At 38.8% G+C, this 13,730-nt stretch overlaps 1 protein-coding gene across 1 annotated transcript in view; it reads right to left on the bottom strand.

The window, feature by feature from the left end:
• Nucleotides 1-13,730, bottom strand: part of npr2 (natriuretic peptide receptor 2) — a 163,654-nt gene that overhangs the window by 12,275 nt on the left and 137,649 nt on the right. The window contains exons 16-17 of the mRNA XM_030150480.1: nt 3,595-3,741; nt 1,688-1,811 (exon numbers count right to left, since the gene is read on the bottom strand). Of these exons, the coding sequence (XP_030006340.1) occupies nt 1,688-1,811; nt 3,595-3,741 (271 nt within the window). The remainder of the gene's footprint in view (nt 1-1,687; nt 1,812-3,594; nt 3,742-13,730) is intronic.

Raw genomic sequence — 13,730 nt, forward strand, 5'->3', positions numbered from 1 at the left:
TAGTAGAAGTAATAGTAGTAGAAGTTGTAGAAGCAATAGTAGTAGTAGTAGTAATAGCAGTAGTAGTAGTAGTAGGAGTAGTAGTAGTAGTAGTAATAGTAGTAGAGGTAATTGTAGTGGTAGTAGAAGTAATAGTAGTGGTACTAGAAGTAATAGTAGTAGTAGTAGTAGTAGAAGTAATAGTAGAAGTAGTAGTAGTAGTAGTAGTAAAAGTAATAGTAGTAGAAATAATAGTAGTATTCTAATTGTAGAAGTAATAGTAGTAGTAGTAGTAGTAGTAGTAGATGTAACAGTAGTAGAAGTAATAGTAGCAGTAATAGTAGTAGTAGTAGTAGTAGTAGTAGAAGTAATAATAGAAGTAGTAGTAGTAGTAGTAGAAGTAATAGTAAAAGTAGTAGTAGTAGTAGTAGAGGTAATAGTAGTAGTAGTAGAAGTAATAGTAATAGTAGTAGTAGAAGTAATAGTAGTGGAAGTAATAGTAATAGTAGTAGTAGTAGTAGTAGTAGTAGTAGAAGTAATAATAGTAGTAATGGTAGTAGAAATAATAGTAATAGTAGTAGTAGTAGAAGTATTATTATTATTATTATTATTATTATTATTATTATTATTAATATTAGTAGTAGTAGTAGTAGTAGTAGTAGTGGTGGTGGTAGAGGTAGTAGAAGTAATAGTAGTAGTAGTAGAAATAGTAGTAGTAGTAGTAGAAGTTATAGTAGTAGTAGTAGTAGTAGTAGTAGTAGTAGTAGTAGTAGTAGTAGTAGTGGTGGTGGTAGAGGTAGTAGAAGTAATAGTAGTAGTAATAGTAGTAGTAGTAGAAGTTATAGTAGTAGTAGTAGAAGTTATAGTAGTAGTAGTAGAAGTTATAGTAGTAGTAGTAGAAGTTATAGTAGTAGTAGTAGTAGTAGTAGTAGTAGTAGTAGTAGTAGTAGTAGAGGTAGTAGAAGTAATAGTAGTAGTATTGTTTTTGTATCTTTTCTGTTGTGTGTAAAACCTATTCCTATTCCTTTGTATTTAATCTGTGTTTAATGATGAGTTCATGCAGATGTATTCAAATGTTTCTTCTTCAGTTTGTTGTTACAAATAAAACCTCTTCATGGTGTAAATCTGTGTCTGTGAACAATCAGCATCAAATGTCACTGATAATAAAACTATCAAAGCAGATCAAACACTTTCATATTTTTCATTATTGTACTTCCTGCTTCTCCTGTTTGGATCTTAAACATGCATTTGGTTATTTTAATGGTTCTAAATGCTTTATCTTTATATGTATTTTTCATTTTCCTCTTGTTCTGATCATAAATAATCGTACTTTTGTTGTTTTTCACTTCGGACCAGACGCTTTAAACTGAACAGAAACAGTAACGTTGACATTTCTGCTGATAATTACAGATTTATTAATCATCCCCATAAAAACCTTCCACCTCCTTCTTTCACTTTGTGTATTTTTAAAAGAACAAACAGTATTTTTGTGCATTTAGGGATAATTTGCCGTCCTTCCACTCATGTTTAATCAGCGTCTGAACGTCTGTCCTTGAATGGAGGCGTTCAAATGTCTTTTAGATTGGTCTGGATAATTGGTTTTTCCTGTTCATGTTCCTGTCTGGGTCTGGCTTTGTCACGCTGCTGTTTGGTTCATGGGTGCGACCTGTGAAAGCTCAGCGTAAATATGAGCGCCGTGCTGTCGGACCTGCAGGGGCGTGCTCTCTGCAGACAGGGACGTGAAGCCCACGATGTCACTGAAGTAGATGGTGACGCTGTCGAACGCCTCCGCCTGCACCGTCTCCCCTCGCTTCAGCTGCTCGGCCACGGAGCTGCGAACACAGACAAGACTTATTAGACATATTAGACATATTGGACATATTGGATGTATTAGACATAAATTGTATTGGACATATTAGACATAAGTTGTATTGGACATATTGGACATATTAGACATATTGGGCATATCAGACATATTTGATGTATTAGGCATATTGGACATATTAGACATATAAGGCATATTGGACATATTGGACGTCTGATGTATTAGGCATATTGGACATATCTTCTCCGCGGCCGTCAGGTTCATGTGTCACTGTTTATTCTTATTTTCTGTTAATTGGAAAATAAACCGAAGGTGAAAACACTGAACTCACATGAACAGGAGAAGGGCTTGGTGTCAGAAACTACCTGTCTGTCTGTATTCTGTCCTTCTGTCTGCCCTTCTACCTGTCTGTTTGAATCCCGTTTGTCTGTCTGTGTGTGTGTCTTTGACAAAGGGCAGATGTTCAGGCCTTTTCTGTTCTGCTCTTACTCCTTCTATCATATCTGTCCTTCTGTCTGTCCTTCTTTTATATCGTTCTAATGTGTCCGTCTGTCCTCTTTCATCTTCTATGTCCACTCCTGGTCCTCCACATCTACTGTCCTGCATGTTTTAGTCCAGGGGGGTCCACTCCTGGTCCTCCACATCTACTGTCCTGCATGTTTTAGTCCAGGGGGTCCACTCCTGGTCCTCCACATCTACTGTCCGGTATGTTTTAGTCCAGGGGGGTCCACTCCTGGTCCTCACATCTACTGTCCTGTATGTTTTAGTCCAGGGGGGTCCACTCCTGGTCCTCCACATTACTGTCCTGCATGTTTTAGTCCAGGGGGGTCCACTCCTGGTCCTCCACATCTACTGTCCTGTATGTTTTAGTCCAGGGGGGTCCACTCCTGGTCCTCCAGATCTACTGTCCTGCATGTTTTAGTCCAGGGGGGTCCACTCCTGGTCCTCCACATCTACTGTCCTGTATGTTTTAGTCCAGGGGGGTCCACTCCTGGTCCTCCACATCTACTGTCCTGTATGTTTTAGTCCAGGGGGGTCCACTCCTGGTCCTCCAGATCTACTGTCCTGCATGTTTTAGTCCAGGGGGGTCCACTCCTGGTCCTCCACATCTACTGTCCTGTATGTTTTAGTCCAGGGGGGTCCACTCCTGGTCCTCCACATCTACTGTCCTGTATGTTTTAGTCCAGGGGGGTCCACTCCTGGTCCTCCACATCTACTGTCCGGTATGTTTTAGTCCAGGGGGGTCCACTCCTGGTCCTCCACATCTACTGTCCTGTATGTTTTAGTCCAGGGGGGTCCACTCCTGGTCCTCCACATCTACTGTCCTGTATGTTTTAGTCCAGGGGGGTCCACTCCTGGTCCTCCAGATCTACTGTCCTGCATGTTTTAGTCCAGGGGGGTCCACTCCTGGTCCTCCACATCTACTGTCCTGTATGTTTTAGTCCAGGGGGGTCCACTCCTGGTCCTCCAGATCTACTGTCTTGTATGTTTTAGATGTTTCCTCTTCCAGTCCACCTGACTGTCAGTATCAGTCTTCTGCAGAGTTTGATGACAGGCTTATCGTCTGAATCAGGTGAGTTGGAAGATGGACACGTCTAAAACATGCAGGACAGTAGATGTGGAGGACCAGGAGTGGACACCCCTGGACTATGGGCTCACACTAACAGACCTGTATCAGTTTATAAACTGTGGTGTTCGGAGGGTTCTGGGGTTTGACTAATGCACAGGGACACAGTCTGAGGTGCGTTCACTGGTTTGTTTTCAGAGTAGGACAGTCCTGTTCTTCTTACTGTGGCAGGATTTGGTAGAGGAGGTTCTCAGCTTTCCGTTTCTCCTCCAGATACGCCTGAGTCCGCTCCTGCACCAGGTTCTCCAGGTTGTTGGCGTACTGTTCCATCCTGGACAGAAGGTTGTTGAGGATACTGGTGCTGCCCTCCCTGAAGAACAACACACACCACAAACACAATTAGAGACACTGAGCCACAAACAAGGACAGAAGACGAGCACTGGAGTTAAAAAAACCCACACAATATTAAAGTGATAAAGACATAAACACATACTGTCAATACTGTTGAAAAAAGTTAAAAGAAATAAATGAAAAGATAAAAGAAAATTTGACAAATATGTAAGAAACTGCATTTATAAGTAAATATGACATTTATGCAATTCTGTGGTGTGATGCTGTTTACTGTGGTTGTTTATTGTTTACTTTAATGTGGAATGTTTGTTTTCTTGCTGTTGGTAATTTAATTCTCTCACCTCTGCTTATTATCATTACTTCCATACTACTGTTACTTGTATATCGTTATGACTACTATTACTGTTATCACACTCTCTCTCCCTAGATAGATAGATAGATAGATAGATAGATAGATAGATAGATAGATAGATAGATAGATAGATAGAATCACAGGATAAAAGTAATAAAAGCCAAAGATGATGCAACAAAGTATTAGTTTAAGGGTGTACATATTTATGCAACTAGGCTATTGTAAGTTTTTAATTTTTTATTTTTCCCCTTAAAAGATTTGAGTTTGTTTTTCTACTGACTCATACAGGTTTTTAGGTCTCATTAATGGTGGAAAAAGTTTTGAAATGATTTATCTTGGGCTCATTATTTTACATCACAAACACCTGGCATTTGAACAGAGGTGTGTAGACTTTTTATATCCACTGTGTGTGTGTGTGTGTGTATTTGTACATACTATAGTATTGTATTATTATATTATAACATAATAAGCTACTCATTATTATTATTATTATTATTATTATTATTATTATTATTATTATTATTATTATTATTACTAGTTTGCCACTTGTTTCTCGTACTTTCTAATCTACAACTGCAGTTTTCCACTACTGCTTTCATAGTTTTTGTTTTGCTGTTTTCTTGTGTTTTTTTTTTCTGCTGTATATATTTGGTGTTTGTGCTGTTATTGGAACCTCCATTTTCTGAGGGTTCTGCCCAAAGGATCAGTAAAGTTCTATCTAATCTAATCTAATCTAATCTAATCTAATCTGCCACTTCCATTTGAAAATCTTCATCTTTTTCACTGAGTCGTACTTCAGTGATAATAGAATACGACTCCATGAGGTTTGATATAAAACCAGTGTTAGTATCACTGAGCCGGTTTTCATGACCATTAAAATCCAATCACTGTTACTCATCAGATAATTGTAAGAATCACATCTGATGCGTTTACATGCACTTAGGAAATATAATCATTTCAGTCCAACATTTCAGTTTATTATTGGATTTCTTCTGGAGTTCGTATGTCTGTAGTGATGGTGGGTTTTACAGGTTGGATGTGGCTTATTTTCTCTCATTTGAACTCAACTGTTCAGTGTCTACATGAACAGAATCCACCTGTGGGTGAATCTACTGCATCAACCTCAAAGGCAGCCTCTGAACAATAATATCACATATAAAGTCCTCCATAAAGTTAACACTTGGGTAACCAGTGTGAAAACCATCCCAGTGTGTTTGAGTGTCGTCCTGGTGGTGGAGTAAAAACAAACCAAACCTTCAGTAACAGCTCTATTTTCATCCCTTCTGCTGCCGTCGTAGCATTTCCACAGATTCTGTAATTATATAATCCCTGTATTGTATAATGTGTGTCTCCGGAGATCTCCACACACACACACCCTCACACACACACACACACACCACACACACACACACACACACACACACACACACACACCAACACACACACACCATGTACACGCATTTACTCCGACAGAGCGAAGGTGAGTCATCTACACCGGCGTGGCGGTTAAAAAGCATCAATGCCTGGATTCACGCCACGATTCTACTGGGTCACAGATCCTACACACACACACACACACACACACACGCATACACACACACACACACACACACACACACACACACACCTACACACACACACACACACACACACACGTGTTTAAGTTTAAAGCAGAAAACACAAGCACAATCACACAACACATCCACTGTTTACACTGTTTCTACTGTTTACACTGTTTCTACTGTTTACTCTGTACACACTGTTTACTCTGTTCACAGTTTACTCTGTTTACAGTTTACTCTGTTTACACAATTTACCTGTTTAGGCTGTTTACTCTGTTTACACGGTTTACTGTTTAGACTGTTACAGTTTACACTGTTTATATTTTACTCTGTTTACCCAATTTACTCTGTTTAGGCTGTTTACTCTGTTTACATGGTTTACTGTTCACACTGTTTATAGTTTATTCTGTTTGCAGTTTACCCTGTTTACACAATTTAACTGTTTACACTGTTTATAGTTTACTCTGTTCACTTTGTTTACACTGTTTACTCCTTTTACACTGTTTACTCTGTTTGTTTCATTTACACTATTTATACTGTTTACCATGTTTACTTTGTTTACTCCGTTACACTGTTTACTCATTTACTCTGTTTAAATGGTTTACTCTGTTTACACTGTTTACAGTTTACACTGCTTATAGTTTACTCTGTTTACAGTTTACTCTGTCCATACAATTTAACTGTTTACACTGTTTATAGTTTACTGTTTACTTCGTTTACACTGTTTACTCTATTTACACTCCTTACTCTGTTTCATTCACACTGTTTAAACTGTTTACTCTGTTGACTTCATTTACTCTGTTTACTCCATTTACACTGTTTACTCTGTTTATACTGTTTACTCTGTTTACTTCATTTATTCGGTTTACTCCATTTACACAGTTTTCTTCATTTACACTGTTTACTTCATTTACACTGTTTACTCCGTTAATTGTGTTTACTCTGTTTATGATTTAAACCTGAACAATATCTTCATATTGTACATTTCAATCAGGTAATCCTCTACATTCAGAATAATCTCCTAACTGAACTCAGATAGAGTTTATATAAATGTTGATATTGGAATATTAATGTAAATGTGTGAGAATAAACACCAGTATAACAGCGACATAAACACACATTCATGTTCATCTCCCTTTCTTCTTCCTTCTGACTGATTCCTTGAAGTCGTTGCTGCTCAGAGACTGAAAAGTGACTTTTCTAAAAGCAGGAAACATCTGGTGTCCAACGGTTCAACTCTACAAATGAACTCTGTTTATCCACAGATTTTTTACAAGCGGAAGTAAAAGTAACCAAATGAACGTTAGCGTCCCCGAGGGGACATTTGTCAGGTACAGCGTTTAAGTTTGACAACAATAAAACATACAATAGAAGGAAACTTGAAGGATCGGTGTATGTGCAGTGTTACCCACAGCGCAATGACTCTGACAAGAACCTGCGGTGTTAAACCAGTGGGTCCAAACCTCCAGAGGGCTTCAGTCCCAAAGTAAACAGGTTAGTACCCACCAAAAGTGGTTTAATCTGGGATCACAGCCAATCCAGCATCCACCTAATAGTGATTTATGAGATAAGGTAAGGTAAGGTAAGGTAAGGTAAGGTAAGGTATGGTAAAAAGATAAGGTAAGGTAGGGTCGGGTAAAGTAAGCTAAAAAGATAGGTAAAGTAAGGTAAGGTAAGGTAAGGTAAGGTAAGGTAAGGTAAGGTAAGGTAAGGTAAGGCAAGGTATGGTAAAAAGATAAGGTAAGGTAGGATATGGTAAGGTAAGGTAATTAAGGTAAAAAGATAAAATAAGATAAGGTAAGATATGGTATAGTAAGGTAAGGTATGGTATGGTAAGGTAAGGTAAAAAGATAGGTAAAGTAAGGTAAGGTAAGGTACGGTAGTGTAAAGTAAGGTAAAAAGATAAGATATGATAAGGTAAGGTAAAAAGATAAGGTAAGGTAGGGTAGGGTAAGGTAAAAAGATAAGATAAGGTAAGGTATGGTAATGTAAGGTAAGGTAAGGTAAAAAGATAAGGTAAGCTATGGTAAGGTAAGGTAAAGTAATGTAACGTAAGGTAAGGTAAAAAAGATAAGGTAAGGTAAGCTAAGGTAAGGTATGTTAAGGTAAGGTAAGGTAAAAAAAAAATAAGGTGGGGTAAGGTGAGGTAAAAAGATAAGATCAGGTAAGGTATGGTAAGTAAGGTAAAAAGATAAACTGAGGTAAGCTAAGGTAAGGTATGTCAAGGTAAGGAAAGGTTAAAAAAAAAAAAAAAAGAAAAGAAAAGGTATGGTGAGGTATGGTAAGGTAATTTATAGTCATGGATAAAAACAAAACAAAAACAAAATCCAATTTTGAGAGAAATTCAGTCCAATCCATCTCTGAGGCATTTTGGAAGCAACGATAACAATTTAACCCAAACTAACCAATGCACTGATATCTATCCCATAATATAAAACTATACTGTGACATTAGTCTGTATTGTTTTGTATGCCAGACCCCTGTTAGAAAACAAACCCCTGAACTCAACATGTCCACATACTTTTGTCCACATAGTGTATTTGCATGCACACACAGGGTTCACTGCCTGGCCTGGGGGAATATTTAGTGAGGGTAAACAGTCAGACACTTGATTAGCTCGGTGAGAGGTCAGGTATTCGTGGCGAGGCCAGTGTGGGCTCCGTGTGCGGGTTCAACCCACCCGTTGACCGTTCAACACCCTTCTTGTTACTGCGCCCTTCAAGCCCAAAGCTCCGACTCACACCAGAAATAACAGCCCATCCATCACGTCATGTCAACAACATACATTTACCTAATGAAAATAACTGGCAAACAGTGCATTAACACGCAGGACAGGCCGGGCTGGGGGGGGGGGGGGGGGGGGTCATGTCCAAGGGGAGGGGCTTGTCTACAGCTGTCAGAGCATCCTTGAGTGCTCCAGAGGTTATCAATCACACTGAGCTCTGCCGTCCAAATGGAAAACCATACATCAGCAGCAGCAGCAGCAGCATCACACAGCCAACACAGGAGAGGTCCCAGCGACAGCACAAACACACACAGGCCTTTACACATTACCTCCAAACACCTGTTTTTACACCAGCACCAGTCACTGGGAGGCATTTACTAGGCCTGTAACGGTACACAAAGATTTCGGTTCAGTACGTTTTCAGTTTTCAAAGCCGCGGTTCGGTTTTTCTCGGTTCGGTACGGGAAGAAAGAAAACCCCTCAAAATGTCTTTAATGCATTTATGAATTTTTGAACATTTTTTCCCCAAATTTTTGGAGACAATGGAATATAGAGAAACAGGAATAATATAATTCTGCTGCTATAAATCAAATAGAAAATAAAATAAATCATTAATATTACTAAATGTATTGTAAACACTACTATTGCACTTTTCCCTGACAGGTAGTTTTGAACGACGAACAAAAACCAAATCACAGTTCTGTCAGTTCACGTTCTGCAGAAAAGAACAAAACAATTCCACTGAAGTGCAACATTAACAAGAGGACAAACTGGTATTCTGTTTAAACAAACTGAAGAGAAACTTTGACGAGAAAATTAACCAAATGATTTATTTTAGGACAGAGAACAAACTGTTCAGGCCACTGTGTGTGTTTGTGTGTCTGTGCAGGGTACAATTTGTCAAAAACCCCGGGGGGGGGGGGGGGGGGGGGGTGGTGGTCCATCACTAACATAACTAACGCTGCGTATCCTCTGTTATACAGCATGTGTGTGTGTGTGTGAGAGAGAGGAGAGAGAGGAGAGAGAGAGAGAGAGAGAGAGAGAGAGAGAGAGAGAGAGGAGGAGAGGAGAGAGAGAGAGAGAGAGAGCAGGTGTAAGTGTTTCAGAACTACCGTAGTTTCCTAGGGGCCAAATAACCTCCATCTTATCAGCGTCTCTTTCCTCATTGTTGTCTTTTCACTGAACCCATAGTGATCCCAAACTGGACTGGACTGATGGTGGAGGGTCTTCGCTCTCTTCCTTCCAGGTTCACATCATATTTATTGTTTTTTAACCTTATATCAGCTGATATTTCATAGTTCGGGTCAATGTGCGCTCCTTCAATATGCTGTGTGGAACTTGCTCGGCTTTTAAAGTTCTGCATTAAAAAACGTCTTTCGTTCCTTTTTTCTTTTTCTTCCACATGCTGTGCCGTTTCAGTACAGCTATGTGCCGAACTGAACAGGTGTGTACCGAAACGGTTTGGTTCGGTATGTGTACTGTTACAGGCCTATCATTACCATAACATACCATATCAACTTTATCTATAAAGCACTTTAAGAACTTTACAGCTGGCCAAAGTGCTGTACACGAATCATAAAACAAGGAAGTAAAGAAGTAAATACAGTGATAACACAGGGTGCAAACCGGGCTACGAACAACAAAATACAACCATCAAAAAAACAAAGACGAATAAAATCTGATAAAAACATAAGAAAAAAAAAAAAAAAAAAAAAAAAGAAACATCTCAGTCATTGATTAAAAGCCAATGAGAAAAAGTGTGTTTTTAGATGTGATTTAAATCCAGGCACAGACTGAGCCTGTCGAACATCTAAGGGCACTCCAAAACAGCACTATCACTATTACATACAATTATTTATGACAAGTCACCACTAAAACACCGCTAAAACCTTCCATGTCGCTCTCACTGACTGCACTCTGCTGCTCTATGCTCCGCCCACTTCCATGCCACCCCCTCAGTCGATGCAGACCTCCACCCTAATGTGTTCTATATAAATACAAAGCTCTGAACCTCAGCTTTCAGATGGCATTTGGACTTTGTCAATAAGGGTTACAGTAATTTGAACGACAGTGGAGGCACCGGAGACACGACTGTCTTCAAAGGGTTAAAGTGGAATATGTGTGTGTGTGTGTGTGTGTGTGTGTGTGTGTGTGTGTGAGGTCTGTGTCCTGTTTTTATTCACAATATCACATCTGGAAACAGGACACCAGTTCACATCCAAACCCATGGATGAGCTGTGTATCCTTGTGTGTGTGAGTATGTTTAATGCTTTTTGTGTATGTGTGTGTGTATGTGTTTTATGTGTATGTGTTTTATGTGTGTGTGTGTGTGTGTGTGTGTGTTTCGGTGTCACCACGTATCAGCAGGGATGCTTTCATACAGTTACTGTTTCTGACAGAGCTGCTCTGCTCGGGGGGGGGAAACATTCGCGCCTCCCTTCCTGCGTCCACAAAAAAACTCCAAACCAAAATATGCATATGAATGATTCATGGGATCATTGAAAACAATACCCGAAACATGGACACACACACTCTTACACACACACACACACACACACACACACACACACATACAGTGATGGAAAGGCAGCAAAGAGCACTTCCTGTCAGGAATTACAAACAGCCTTTTATCTAAAATTGTCTTGGTGATTTCCAGAACATGATTCCTTTCCTGTTTCCCCTTTGGAATATCTTAAACTTATCAACTTACTCAGAAAATCCTATTTTCAACACATTGAGTACTTGTTGAATTTGGCAGCACGCACGCCGAACAGACTCTGTGGATTTCAATTTGTCCAATTCATTATTAGAGTTTCAAAGAGACGTCAAGGATGGAAGTGTAAACTAGAATGAACCACCTCCGGGTTGGACGACTGTGCCAACCAGCCTGCAAAAACATCCAACTGTAGTACAGACAGGCCCAGTGTTAGAAACCCATACAGCAGACTGAACTGTCTGCTGCAGCTTCTGCACAACTACACCACAAAAGACAAAGAAGAGTCACTGAAAGGACAGGCTGAACCCAACAGGGAAAAAAACAGACAAAATATACACTAACTAGAAAAGCACTCGGACCTCCGCCGAGGCAGATAAGACCCCTCCCCTCATTACCAACAAAATTTAATCATGTATTCCTTGTGCCAGCATCAACATTTCCTGAAAATGTCATCAACCCCCCCCCCCCCCCCATCATCAACAAAATTTTATCATTTGTTCCTTGTGCTAGTATCAACATTTCCTGAAAATTTTATCTAAATCCCCCCCCCCCATCCCCCAATCACCAAAATTTAATCATTTGTTCCTGTGTCAGTATCAACATTTCCTGAAAATGTCATCCAAATCTGTCCATAAGTTTTTGAGCTATCTTGCTAACAGACAAACAAACAAACCCTGATGAAAACATAACCTTCTCCGTTCTTTGGTGGCTGATCAGATGGGGGGGGGGGTTATCATGACATCTATTCTGTTATATTAAAAGTTTTCCTATAAATTTGTTTAAATTTGTGTTTAATCAAAGATACTGTGACATGATGTGACGCCAATTTCTTTTCCATTGTTCTTCAAATGGCGTGAATATAACTTGTGCATAAAAATCAACCTAATGGAAAAACGACAATTTCACATAAACTCGTTTTTCGATTAAAAATTTTTTCCACTGGCAAGAGGTGGTCGTCATGGAGATTATTCATAAACAATAGTAAAGCAGGTCGACTCAGTGAAATGACGCTAATATTAATGGCATCAATAGAACCCAGACAAGTTTAATGTTAGCGCCTATGACAGAGGATGTGGCATCACTGTTAGCCCCGCCTCCTTTGTTCAGCAGCCAATCAGAGACGCTCCATTGGCGCAGTTTAATTGGATGCTGTGGTGAAATGTTTGCATATGTTGGTATTTAACTCTGTGTTGTAACTGTTGTAAATGGTCCTAGTGTCGTCTTTACAGTCAAATACAACCAGACCTTAGAGCACAGGTGTCAAACATACGGCCTGGGGGCCAAAACTGGCCCACCAAAGGGTCCAATCCAGCCCCTGGAATGAATTTGTGAAATGTAAAAATTTCACTGAAGATATTAACAGTCAATCGTTTTACTTTAGGGGCCATAAAAAGCCCTACTTTAGTCTCAAGTGGGTCAGATCAGTAAAATACTACCAGACAAACCTACAAATAATGACAATTCCTAATTTTTCCTTTGTTTTAGTTTAAAACAGTGAAATTCCATGAAAATGTGTAAATTTACAAACTAGCCTTTCACAAAAAATATGAAAAACTAGAAATGTGCTAAGAGAAGTAAGTGCAATTTTACTAATATTCTGCCAGTTACTAAAATATTTTGTAAATTTGCAGATCCATTGTGATTTGTACGTTGTAATGCACATTTACAAATGATAAGAGGAGGCAAAATAGAGTTAAAATTGCACTTATTTTTCTTAATAAATTTCAGTTTTTTCATGGCTGGTCATGTTATTCACATTTTTAAAAGGACAATTTATGGATGTAAATGTTTCCATAATGTAATTTTACTTTTTTACTATAAAACACATTGAAATGTTTGGAGTTGGCATTATTTATATATATTATTATGTTATTAACCCTTTCATGCATACTGGTCATTAGAGTGGAAAGCTATTCAAAAGCTGTTTTCCTGTGTATTTATGGGTGTTGACGTTTTAGTTGCCAACACAGTGGGATGCTTGTACATGATCCCATACACTGTCACCTATTGGCCAGTCATAGGAAGTGCTTTTGTTTTTTTTACTCATAACCAAGATGGCTGACAGGAAGTCAGAAATGCTAAACATCCCTGGAATATCTTGTAAATCCCTCTATATCAGGACACCCCTGAAGGTATAAGAAATATGCTTGCATCAAGTAACATCTAAGGATTAATATCAGTGTTAAAAATTCCAGATATTTATTTTATATTGGAAGAAATTTGCAATTAATCCTGTCCACTAAATTGACGCCATGCATCACTGGCTGTATTTCAACTGCAGTTCATACCATCAGTGAAACTTTACTGTTCTTGTTAAATTGATTGATCTGCAGTAACACGTTTTAGTGCAAATCAATTGCTAATTGTTCTTAGAGTGTAATTAACAGTTGTTTTTTTTTGCATAATATCTCCATTAAGTGAGTAACAACTAGTATTAGAATATGTTAAAATGTGAGAAAACATCAGGTTGGGAACCTTAAAAATGTTTATTGCATCTTCTTCCCACAGTATTCATCTTCTGATGTTGTTAAATACACATTTCTTTGCTTCAGAAGTTAAAAGTATGGTGGACATTTTGTAACGCCATGAACAATAGGTTCATAAATAAAATATTAAAATTGCAATTGCATTGTTTTTACATGCCTAAAGAGGA

The sequence above is a fragment of the Sphaeramia orbicularis genome, chromosome 12 (assembly GCF_902148855.1).
Source record: "Sphaeramia orbicularis chromosome 12, fSphaOr1.1, whole genome shotgun sequence".
NCBI lineage: Eukaryota > Metazoa > Chordata > Actinopteri > Kurtiformes > Apogonidae > Sphaeramia > Sphaeramia orbicularis.